The 12,116-nt window shown below is 27.6% G+C and overlaps 2 protein-coding genes across 3 annotated transcripts; both read right to left on the bottom strand.

The window, feature by feature from the left end:
• Positions 1–500: 500 nt before the first annotated feature.
• Positions 501–4,339, bottom strand: LOC122849040 (lipase 3-like). The gene is made up of 7 exons (XM_044147572.1): positions 4,120–4,339; positions 3,644–3,842; positions 3,057–3,418; positions 2,307–2,465; positions 2,143–2,227; positions 1,915–2,057; positions 501–1,828 (listed from the first exon to the last, which is right to left on the bottom strand). The coding sequence occupies exons 1-7, from the start codon at positions 4,297–4,299 to the stop codon at positions 1,673–1,675; spliced, it is 1,284 nt and encodes a 427-aa protein (XP_044003507.1). The 5' UTR covers positions 4,300–4,339; the 3' UTR covers positions 501–1,672.
• Positions 4,340–5,009: 670 nt separating this feature from the next.
• On the bottom strand, positions 5,010–10,527 carry LOC122849062 (lipase 3-like). 2 transcript variants are annotated; one of them, XR_006373499.1, is made up of 9 exons: positions 10,269–10,527; positions 8,855–9,167; positions 8,586–8,781; positions 7,531–7,645; positions 7,085–7,328; positions 6,612–6,858; positions 5,582–5,730; positions 5,259–5,487; positions 5,010–5,163 (listed from the first exon to the last, which is right to left on the bottom strand). XR_006373499.1 is itself a non-coding variant. In XM_044147611.1 (8 exons), the coding sequence occupies exons 2-8, from the start codon at positions 8,966–8,968 to the stop codon at positions 5,335–5,337; spliced, it is 1,218 nt and encodes a 405-aa protein (XP_044003546.1). In that variant the 5' UTR covers positions 8,969–9,167; positions 10,269–10,527; the 3' UTR covers positions 5,010–5,334. The 2 variants fall into 2 exon arrangements, 1 of the variants encoding a protein (XP_044003546.1); XM_044147611.1 differs by having other exon boundaries at positions 5,010–5,487.
• Positions 10,528–12,116: the final 1,589 nt, after the last annotated feature.

Genomic DNA, 12,116 nt, shown 5'->3' on the forward strand with positions numbered 1-12,116 from the left:
TAAACGTTCCATTTAAGTTCACTGAACTATTTATCCAATGTATTTGATTTAATAATATTTTCAATTAAGATTTGACACTTTTAATGATGTATATGCTGTTGTTGATGCTTTAATAGTTGGAACAACATGTTAACACCGAATACAATGACACAATAACAATGACACTCGACATTGATTTAATTGTTGCATATATATTACAATGCTAGGGTTTTAAATGTGTTCTAAACCATCCAGGTCAATCCAGACTGTTGCTCAGTCCCTTCTGGACTTATCTATTAGACCATCTGGCACTTCTGGTCATAATCTTGTTTTACAAAAAATGTGATAATAATTTTCATGATAATGTTTTTCTCAGTTTTTTTTTTTGGAATCATTTTTTCAACTTGTCTTCCAGCTTCTTCATCATTAGTTTTTACAAGTTTTCTCTCATTTAATTTTTCAATCCCTTTATTAATTATCATTGGAGCATCTTCGTCAATCGTTTTGTCGTCTTCTTCAAGTACATCATCGGTAGCGAATTCATCTATTTCATTACTTTGTGATTATAATAATAACAATAATAACAATAATAATGATATAAGTTTTATTTATATCAATATCAACATACTGCAGAATTGATGAAATACGTAGAATAGGCTATGAAGGTGTAAAAAGAAAGGGTCGAAGAATAAAAACTCTTCGTCACCCTCCACCAATAAAAAACTGTAAAGAATTTGGCCTATAAAATCGTGAACAGGGACCATCTGGTCTAAAAGATTATTATGCTGATGTTGTTCCAATAGTTAGTCAAGTTTAATATAAATATTTGAATTGCAGGTTTGATGAATGGAATAGTATATTGTGATACTAGGGGGTAAAGTAGGGTTTTATCAAACGCCTCACTCGCAGTGTTTGATAAAATTCTGCTTAACCCCCTAATCTCACATATATTTTTCCTCACTTGGACTTTTTTTGGCTACTTTTTTAAACGCGTTTGTTGTGGTAAAGTGAATTATTATCTCACTTTTCGCTGTACACGTCTTTTTCACTTTAACCAAAACTTCCGGTAAAATGAAAGTTACGCACGGTAAAGTGAAAAAGACGTGTGGAGCGGAGAGTGAGATAATAGTTCACTTTACCACCGCAAACGCGTGGAAAAAAGTAGTAAAAAAAATGCCTCAGTGAGGAAAAATAATATATCCTTATAATTATAGTAATAATTATATGTGATATTTAATATTGAATATATGTTCCAACAAAATCCATATTGAAAAACTGACTCTGCAATATCCTTACTAAGTTTTTCGACCCAGTGATCCGATTACGTGGAGCTGACATTTATTTAACCGACGCTTAAATTATCACCGGTCCATCTGTTACTGAACAACAAAATCCAGAACTTTGAATCTAATGTTTTCGATTTTACAATATATGTGGTAATGATCGAATAACATTTATTAAATGAACTATTTAATATTGTGATGTTACAATAACAATCAGTTTTTAATTCTTCAAAAAAAAATATATTTTTGCTCATCGTAAACATCATGTCGAAATTTATACAAATAAGAATGTATGATAAATTTTTTGAAATTTGTATCGTTAATAAAAATCAGTATATAATATAACTACATCAAAATATGAATACTTATTCGTCTATTATTCCGCTAGCAATTGTTTTCTTTTTTTTTTTCTATTTAGAAAAAGTATTCATCAATCCAATTACTTTTGAGTATAAAATTCGATGAGCATCTTTGCCATAAAGATAATCAAGATGAGAAAACTTTGAATTTGGATTTCGAATTTTAGCGTAACAGTTACCGAGTTCTTTCTCAAGCCGGTTGACATCCTTCAAAAGAAAACCAATATTTCAAAATAATGTTTTTATCAAAGTTATTTCATTGAATTATAAGTTCCAATAGCTTTTTTACTTACTTTTACATCTGAAAGCCAATCATTGACAGAGTAATGAAGAACAACAGGGGCAGTTATTTGCTTTAAATTATAAGCTGCTGGTTTTCTTTTCCCATATGATAGCATATTCCCCATAAAACCATGATCATACTGTCTGAATTTCTCTACAATAATCATTTGGAATACACAAGATTAATCATCTTTTTTTATTTACTATAATTAAATAAAATCGATTATTATTATTATTACTTGATTTGATGAGTTGAGCGTAATGAATAACTTGGCGTGTTGATGCACCAGCTGGTACATGTCCTAACACAGCTGGCAGTAATGTCTGAAATTCAATAAAAAATGCAAAGTCAATAAACATAAAAGCATAAATACTTCGGAAAATATTGATTACAAATACTTACACGATTAGTTTGATCACTTCCAAAACCAGCAATTAAAAACATAATATTTTCACAAACTGGCTGTGACCATGCTTCTTCATCACAAACAATCGAACTCAGTCTTTTTAAAAACTCACTTGTTGGAGCGAATTCGTGTTGACCAATCAAATTCATTGGTGCCTAAAAATAAATTATATAAAATGACTTTGGAGCTAAATTTTATCGATATTTAATAAATGTTTAAGAAAGAATTGTCGTATGTTAATTACTACATGATCGTGTTACGATTATAGCATAAATTATCAATGACATATTGTGAATTTTAAGATATCTTATAATCAATGAGAAATTTTTAGAACTTAAATAGCTACCAAAGTGTACACAGTATATGAATATTTTCCACAAAGAATATTTTTGATATATTTTGTGTAGTCTGGTAGTTACTTACGTTGGTTTCCGATAATTGAAACTTTCTTTTTTTTTTTTCTTAGGTTCATTATTTAAATGAAATAGTTATCCGTCCTGTCAATTTTTTCCAAATTTTTCTTGTGTCGATTTCAAGATAATTAATGTCACAATTTTTAAAATCATTTTTCATGGCTTGCACACAATATAAATTTCATTTTTTTTTTTTTTTTGTGAATGGTTTCAGAAATAGATGATATTTCAACCAGTAACACCAGCAAATTTCCAAGACATGAATAAAAGTACAACAATGGGACTTGAAGTTAACTTTAAGTACTGAATTAAATAATCTAAATTTAAACTTACAGTTATTAAAGATTCAAGCCTCGCAAGTATTTGGAAAAATGGACTGGTCATGTGATGAACATATGCAACTGGTGCAAGTGCAAACATTGCTATTATTTTATCATTGTACTCTGGTTTTTCAGATGCCATTACAAAAAATGTTGTTGTTCCTTGACTATGACCAGCATAAAATATTTTTTTTTGTCTCGTATTATCAATGACATAATCAATCATTGCTGGTAGATCTCTTGTTCCAATTTCGTGCCAACTAAATGACCAATATTTTTTATCGAGTACCGATAACTGTGTGTGTTGTCGGGAAAAATGATTGCCTCTTGCGTTACCGAGCCAAACGTCATATCCTTCGTCAGCAATTAAGTATGCTAAAGATAATAAATAAAATTCCATTAAATAGTTACTAAAGGAGTTGTGCCTACGCTCCGGGAAAAAGTTTGTTTTTCATTTTATAAAAGTGGTGGAAAATTTTTTGACATGGAAATTATTCGTAGTGAGAACTTCAAGTACTAGATGAATAAGTAAATCAATTATAACATTTTTTTTCCAATAGTAAAGTTGATAGTGTTATTTAAGAATGATATTGATCTTACCAAGTGCTTTATTAGGTCCAGCAATAATCCAGTCGATAGAACTTGACAATATTCCATGCATTAAAAATACAACTTTTTTACCTTCTGGATTTGAATTATTTTTTGGACCAGTTATTCTATGCATTTCTAAAATATATCCATCTTCAGTCGTTACCTTGTGGCTCTCACCTCGATAGCCATATTTCCTGATTAAAGCTCTCTAAAAATAAAAGAAAAATTAAAAAATTAAAATACAAAAATAAAATATTTATAATATTTTATTATTACAAAATTAAAAATTATTAACGAGAAAAAAATACTTTTTATTCGGATCAAAAAAATTGTTATTTTTTTTTATTAATTATCTATCTTTGGGAAAACAATATACTATCAAATAATAATCTAGTTCAAATTATAAGATTAAAATCAATCTTATCAAAATAATAAAAATAAAAGCTATTTAGTTTTAAAATTTTTTTTCAATTTTGAAAACTTGCCGCGTCCAGATCTGCATCTTCATTGTGGCCTATTTCATCAGGGCGTTTCCTCACAAAACTCGCAACATTATCATTATTAGTTTGATTAAACGATAATATTGTAGAATCAGTCTTCGAAATAAACCCGAGGAGCACTTGGATAAATAAAGTCGAAAAAATAAATACAACTCCTCGTGTCATCTTCGAAAACCTGAATGACTATGATGAATTATTGTTCTCCTTGTATATTTATATCACTTTAAATTCGTGATATATCAATCACATTGTCCTGATAGATTAGACAAAAACATATAATCGTATCAAACAATCTCATTCCGGACATATCTGACGACTAAAAGATAACGTTTATAAATTTGATCATAAATTTAAACACGTACAAACAAGTTAATATGCAATAAAAATTCATTTCATCAAAATAATCATTAATATATAGTTGATTGTAATCTTACCGAAAAAAAAAAAAAAAAAAAAAAAACATTGGATGTATGGACACAAAGAAAATACGCACATTATTAATTGTGGGTTATGTTTTGTGAGGTAATAACATATCAATAATAAAAAACAATAATCAATCAAAATCAATTAATATCAATTTTTTATTAAGATTTTTATCTAATCTTTGCATAGTTATGCATTTGCGAAATCTTATTTGAGTAAAGATAATAAATTGTTTATTTTAAATTTTATTTTTATTTATTATTTACTGAAATGATCTATTATCATCTGATAATATCCATCAGTTGTTGTTCTAAAATTAAAATGATAATATTTCATTGATATAATGATAATATTTGGCTAAAAAATAACTCTATATAAATACTTATATATTAATACTTTGAAAGACATATTGAGATTATTTTTTTTTTAAATAATCTGAAGTTGCAACCAGTTTAATTAATCATTTCACCATTAAGTCGACGAAAACAATATAGATGTACATCAGGATTTTTTTTTTAATTTGTCAATTTTTTTTAAATTATGTTGATTAGTATTTCTCCACATTTAAAAGCAATGCGTATTTATATATAGTTCGGTATCACATGACTAGATATAATTCAAAATATATATTTGTTAAAGTCAATAATTCTTCATAAAAAAAAACATTTTCTCATAGATATTAACAAATATATAATGCTTACATTAATTTTTATTTTTTTGAAATACTCATTTTATGAACAAAATACTTCTTCTTGTCCATTCTTTATATAGCCTTAATTACTGATATTTTTCGAGTAATCCAAGCACTGGCTTATAAAGTAATTGACGAGCTGAATTTCCCCAGAGAAAATCATAATGATTAAAGGTATTTGGCGGTACTTTAAAGTCTAGTATGACATTACTTAACCTCGATCTTAACATATTAACATCCTAAAATTAGAAAAATTATTTATTTACAATAAAATTCGAAAAATTAAGACATTTATTATTGATAAGTCAATTGACGATAATAAGTGTCAATTACCTCTGGTGTTGCTAGCCAGTCATTATCACTACTGAAGAGCGCGATAGGTGCTGTTATTTTTTCAAGTTGATAATCTGGTGGAATTGATGAATTGTAAAGGCGTATATTTTTATTATTATACTCACCATAATCAAATGCCTTGAAGGTTCCTTCAAAAAAAGATAAAAAAAAACGTCTAGTGACAATTGAACTTTCTTATTATCTTTGCAGTTGTAAGCAATCGATCTTATCAATTAATTTATTTATTATATAAGCACGAAAAATATTTGTCACTTGTAAGAATTCATTACTATTTTATACTCTGGTGGAAAAAAGTTAACAAATTTTAACAAATTTTATTGAAAGGTAACAGGTTTTGCTAAATTTTAACAAAAAAAAAGAAACAACAATATTCGACCTTTTGCGATAGAAATTTAATTGTCAAAAACTATTAAATTTTAATAAATAGTGACAATTTTTAACAGATGTTCTTTAATTTTGAAAAGCTCAATAAAGTTTATCTTTGTCACTAAGGTGCAATGTTTATTATATGTATACCACGGATGCCTCGAAAGTTGTTATGAATACGTCTTGGAATTCCACGTAAGAGTCCCGAGTTCAATAAATTCTGAATTGGGCCAACTCCGGATCCGGGATAAAATTTTTCAGTCATTATTTTCAATACTCAGTCATTTTTTTCAAGACTTAAAATGACTATCTATCAGTCATTTTGAGGCTTGAAAAAAAATGACTAAGTATTAAATTTCAATGCTCAGCAGTACTCAGTCACTTTTTTATTCGGACTTAAAATAATTTTACATTTTGGAAGCAAAATACTTTTAAGTTCGAATAAAAATATGACTGAGTATTAAATTTCAAAGCTCAATAATGCTCAATAGATTAGTTTATGATTGAAAATGCCTCAAAATGACTAAAAAATTTTATCCCGGGGAAAAACCCAGAAAAAGGGTAAGTAATTACAGTGTATTACGAAGAAATTCTGAAAAAAAAATTTACCATATTGATTAATTTATTAGTTTATTAATTTTACCTGGATTAATATAACCCTGGCCAAAGTGTACGAATTGCTTCCAAGATGCTCCAGCAGGCACATGTCCAATAATAACAGTTAAATTAGCCATATTTAATTCTCCACGGCTAAAACCAGCTACCATAAATAATTTATTGCTACAAATAAACTGCGTAGGTGCTCCTTCGTGACAAAATAAATTTGATACAAATTTACCCCATGCTGAACGTGAGCCAAATTCTGGATAGCCATATTTTTCACCGACAGACTACAAAGAAAAAAATTATTTAAACTAATTTGTAGAAAAAAAATATTTGATTATGCTCTTAAATACTTTTAATGAAAAATCGATTAAATATATTTTTTTCAGATTTGTATTTCTAATTAACAATTTTTGGAGTTTATAAAAAATGAAACTATTGAAACATTAAAAAAGGTCATTGAACGTCAAAAGAAAGTTAAATTGGAAATATAAGTTGAATATCACGACCTACCACACCAAAGTATGTCAACTTAGTGAGTTGTGTAACTGGGCCTCGCAGGTGACCAGTATAGGCTGCGGGCGCGAGGCCAACAGCTAGGGCGATCCTTGTGTTGTACTCAGGTAATACCGAGGTCATAACCCAGAACTGCGTTGTACCTTGGGAATGACCAATAAATAATATTTTTGAATGCCCCGTTGTCAGTAAAATATGATCAATCATTGCTGGCATGTCATAGACTCCCAGCTCATGGTAACTTAAAAAAAATAATAAATTTGATTATGTAATTGACATGCATGAAAAATATGTTCTCATAGTTTTATACAATTAATAAAAATCTATTTATTTCTACATACAAACATAAGTAGATCTTATTGCATTGTTAACCTTGTTTTTGTAATTATTTCATTGTTTATTTATTTTGAAATTAAGTTTTTTTGCAACATTTAGACCATTACCTAAAATCCCAAAATGTTCGGTTGTTTGGCTGCATATGACGATGATTTCTTGAATAGATATTCCCACGATTGTTTCCCAACCAGACATCGTAACCTTCGTCAGCCAAGATGTAAGCTTTAGATTTTTAATTTTAAAAAATTATTACTAAAAGATTAACAAATAACTATTCGTTTTTTTATATAAGTCTAATTAAAATGATTGGTTTTTAGGAAAGATGAACTTATTACTTTGCGATAAAAAATAATAATTTAGCCAAAAAATGAAATCAACCTTCATAATCAACTATATGTATCACTGTCTATTATTGCTATAGTTATCTATAATTATGTTTCGAAACTTCGTACACTTTATTTGTTAAAACCGATAACTTTAGATGATAAATTGTTTTTCTTGCTTTTTAAAAAAATAATTTAAAATCGAAAGCTAAATTTCTTTTTTTTCAGCTTAAATTTTAAACATTTTTTATATTAATTTTCTAAATTAATTTTGGTTTTTTCTCTTTTACTAAACAAAAAATAACTTAAGTTGCCATCTTCTAACCCATAGTAAATACGAAATGGCTGAGAGCCTAAACAAAAAATACCCAAAAAAGTTTTTACCTTCTGACATGTCCTGACATATCCAACTCCTCACACATTTTGATATTTTCCAGCAAATTAATATTTTTTAAACTGCCGAATAGAATATCGTTTTTTTTGCTACAAATTTAAACTACTCTTTCATACGCAAAAATGTATTGTTTTTCGAAGGAAATTTGAACTGTTATTATAATTACTATTATTATCAATTATTATTTTATTAATTATTCAATTTTTTCTTATAAATAATTAATTTCGATTGCAGTTCTTATTTTCTATTAAAGAACATTGCATTATATATATTCAAAATTTTTGTGAGTAGAATATCATCTTGTGTGCAGTAGAATAAATAAGTTTGACTTTTTATTCATCTACATATTTTTAATGGGATGTTTTAGTATATGTTTTTAATTTTATCGTGAGTATCCGATGACTTCGGATTCAAGATAAAAAATGAAGTAGTGTTTATAAATTACCTAAAGCTTTCTTAGGACCAGAAAGAACCCAGTCAGCTGAACTACCACCTAATCCGTGCTGAACTAGAATCGGTAACCTATTATTTCTACCAAATTTTCGTCCAATTGGAATCCTATGCATTTCCAGAATATAATCATCTTGAGTTATAACTTTATGAGCCTCCAGTGGATAACCATATTTTGATGCCAGCTCTGGCTGTAAATAAAAAAGTATATATATTGTTTAAATCGTAAGTTTTAAAATTAAATTATTAACAATAGATGTTTACTGTGAGTAGATAAGTGTCAGGGTTTGTATCAAGTCCATCAACAAATGACGAAATTGTATGAAGACTTCCTTGACTTGATATAAAAAGTAGCAGACAATTGAGGTGCAACGACATTATCACAAATTACAGTGACTCCTGGTGTATGCTTGTCAACAGTATTTATATAATGTTCGCTAGAGTTGTCTGTATACTAATATTTACTTGGTATGTTTGCGCTGAAGTTTTTTTTATTGACAATCATTCCCACTATTTTATTTTTCCTTTTAAATCCTCCAGTGCTATAACTTTATTTTTTCATAACATGTTTTTTATTCTAGAACAAAATTTAATTAAAAAATCGTAAAATGTTTTTGTATTTATAAATTTGCGTTTGAATTTTTCTTTCGAAATGTATGAAATTTGAGAGATGAAAACTGTTCTTGACATTTTAAATTATGAATTATAAAGTTTTCGATATTAAAAACAATAATAACAAAGATTATTTATTATGCAATAGTTAATTTAGGTATTTAGTTTTATAGTATATATTATGAAAAATATTTTAATTACACCAAGGTATACAACTAATACAAGTGTATTTATCAATACATATACATCCACAAAAAAAAAATTAATGTTAAACTTGCGAAATTCAATACAACTTGGGTGCAATAAAGAGGTCGACTATCTCTCTTTACACATGCATCCAAGGTCGATTGCACCATAATATTTTTATATGCAATATTATTCAGGCTCTCAACTACTCACTGGCTACCATCATACTTTTGGACAATTTTTTACTGATTACCTTGTCATCTTCTTTTGCCTTAGTTTATTTATTTTTTACAGTATTATGGCTTCAAATAATCGAGATGGAATAATTGAGTATTTAAGAAGTGTTATCAATGCTTTAAAGTGTTTAAATTTTCTCCGCCAACATCTATCAGTATTTGTAAATATTTTTCGATATTCTATCAGTATTTTGAAAGGTATAAATGAAGAGCTCAAAGATTGATTTTAAAACACGATTGTCTCTGAATGGTATTTTTGATATAAGAGTATTTCAAAAAAGTGTGAAAGTTGATCTGGCACTTTATTTATCTGAATATTAATTTTGATTTTAATATTTTCTATAGTTATATTCTTAAGTCAACTTTTTTATAAACTAATAATAATTAAAAGTAAAAATAATTTACACTTAAAGTGAACAGAAGAAGTGAAATAATAAAAAAATATATAATTTTCGTAGAAAACAAACTCGTTAAAGTTGTTTTTTCTGTGTGCATAGTAGTTTTGCATATTAAATTTTTATTCATCAAATGAAAATGAAAAAGTTAAACAATGTTGAATAATTTAAAAGCGTCAAAGCTGCTTGTGACTGAAAAAAAAGCAAAATAAAAAATGATCACGTTTCATTTTTATTATACAAACTAACTTCAACGCCGCGGTTTTCTTCACAATTTTAATTTCATGTTTTTCAGACATATACTTTCCAGCAAAAATGAAATTGAATGATCAACGACCGTTCTTTTTATAAAGAATCTTCTCTTGAAAATATTAACTGATGTTGCATCATGAGAAACGGTGGGGTCTCCTGTTAAAATTATTTTTAAACGCCAGAAACTTACTGGGGTTATATGTTTCTCGGTATCGAGTTCATGACGTCATCATTGCATATATCTCGTTATTGGATCATCGAAACCAAAAACTAAAGATAGTTTCACTATGTAAATCAAGGCTTATCTTTTGAATAAGCCTGATACTAGATTTTTGCAATTTGCAGGGTATTTTGTGAGAACTTTCCCAGAAAATTAAATTATTGTGTTTTTATAAACACCTTCCTTCATAGAAATGACAAAACTGATGCAGCTATAACTAAGATGCCGAAAAATACTAATCCATGAAGGAATCAATGCAAACGACAATCATTCTTGTTTATCTACGATAGCACCCACGAAAAAATATATATTCTGGATATACGCCATTTAGATATATCCTAGATAATTATCTCGAATTTATTTCTTTAAAGTATACCAGTATATATATTTCTTCGTGGAGGAGGTATAAAGAAGAGACGCTGTAATTTTCTTAATTATCAATCTGTAATAAGCCATTATAAAGTTCGATGACGGATTAGAGTTCTCTGAAAAAAGATATTTGTCAGCTGTACATGCAGACGTGCTTACAACTAAGAGACGAAAGAAACCTACACTGAGAGAAATTTTAACTAAAAATTACAAACGTATAAGAAAAAATTACAAAGCGAATAGTAAAAACTGCGTTCCTCCGATTATTTGTAAGAATTATTCGTATATTGATAAATAATTTTTACAATAAAGTTATGTAAAAAATTTGGCCATTGACTATATACAACACTAAGCCATAAAAATTACATAATTTTATTGTAATTTTTCTTTAAAAAAAAATGACTAAATTCACGATACTCACAAGTAAATTCTAGCAGACTGAGAATTTACGCACTACCGGTTTTAGAATTTACTATATTTTATTATAAATTTTATTTAAAAGTTGGACATTTTTTGTGCTAAGTTCGGCAGTTTGTGCTAGATTCACGGAGAACGGCAATCAATTCCCGGCAACATTTTTTCTTTTCTGTTTACACGCTCAAAACTCGAAAACTAATTGATAAATAGAAAAAATTCATTCTTGACAAATTGTTTAGAAATAAATTACCAACAATAAACCTCGCTTAACCCCATACCTAGCTTCAACAGATAAGGCTGTAGAAATGCTTGAAATTACATGACAATTCAATCATTTGTTCAATCAGTCGGCCATCTTTGTATTATTTCGCCCCACAACCAGAATCCTATTATAAAAAGTACACTTGACCGCTATTTATTCGTGATGTGATTGGTCAAAAATTTTTAGCATTTGTTATAACTAATATTTTATTATTTTGTTTCTCATAATAACACGTTACGTGTTGTTGTTCAGTTGCTATACGTTTGTTTATTTTCGGCAATTAATTTATTTGGATTGTGTCGTTCCTAGATCAAAAGTTATATTGAAGCTTTTTATTAAGATCTATATATTCACATTTAATAGAAAAGTATATTATCATATTGATTGATACAAATATTAATTATACAAAAGTATAATTATATTTATGAATACAAATAACACATATATAACTTAATATTTGAAAAAAAAAAAAAATTAGTGTGGTTACTACATTTATCAAGAACATCATCATATTTATTAATATTACTTATTAAAAATAATATATAGATATTCAAATATTGTATAAAATATAAATATA

The sequence above is a fragment of the Aphidius gifuensis genome, linkage group LG1 (assembly GCF_014905175.1).
Source record: "Aphidius gifuensis isolate YNYX2018 linkage group LG1, ASM1490517v1, whole genome shotgun sequence".
Taxonomy (NCBI): domain Eukaryota; kingdom Metazoa; phylum Arthropoda; class Insecta; order Hymenoptera; family Braconidae; genus Aphidius; species Aphidius gifuensis.

Bases quoted from the DNA above. Each gene is read 5' to 3' on its own strand.
- LOC122849062 (XM_044147611.1), bottom strand. From the start codon at position 8,968: ATGTCGTTGCACCTCAATTGTCTGCTACTTTTTATATCAAGTCAAGGA. The intron at 7,646-8,585 runs GTAATTTATAAA...AAAAATCTAAAG, and splicing joins TGGTCCTAAGAAAGCTTTAG to CTTACATCTTGGCTGACGAA. The intron at 5,731-6,611 runs GTAAAATTAATA...CTTTTTTTGAAG, and splicing joins CCAGGGTTATATTAATCCAG to GAACCTTCAAGGCATTTGAT.
- LOC122849040 (XM_044147572.1), bottom strand. From the start codon at position 4,299: ATGACACGAGGAGTTGTATTTATTTTTTCGACTTTATTTATCCAAGTG. The intron at 2,466-3,056 runs GTAAGTTTAAAT...ATTTATTTTTAG, and splicing joins GGCTTGAATCTTTAATAACT to GCACCAATGAATTTGATTGG. The intron at 2,228-2,306 runs GTAAGTATTTGT...ATTGAATTTCAG, and splicing joins GAAGTGATCAAACTAATCGT to ACATTACTGCCAGCTGTGTT.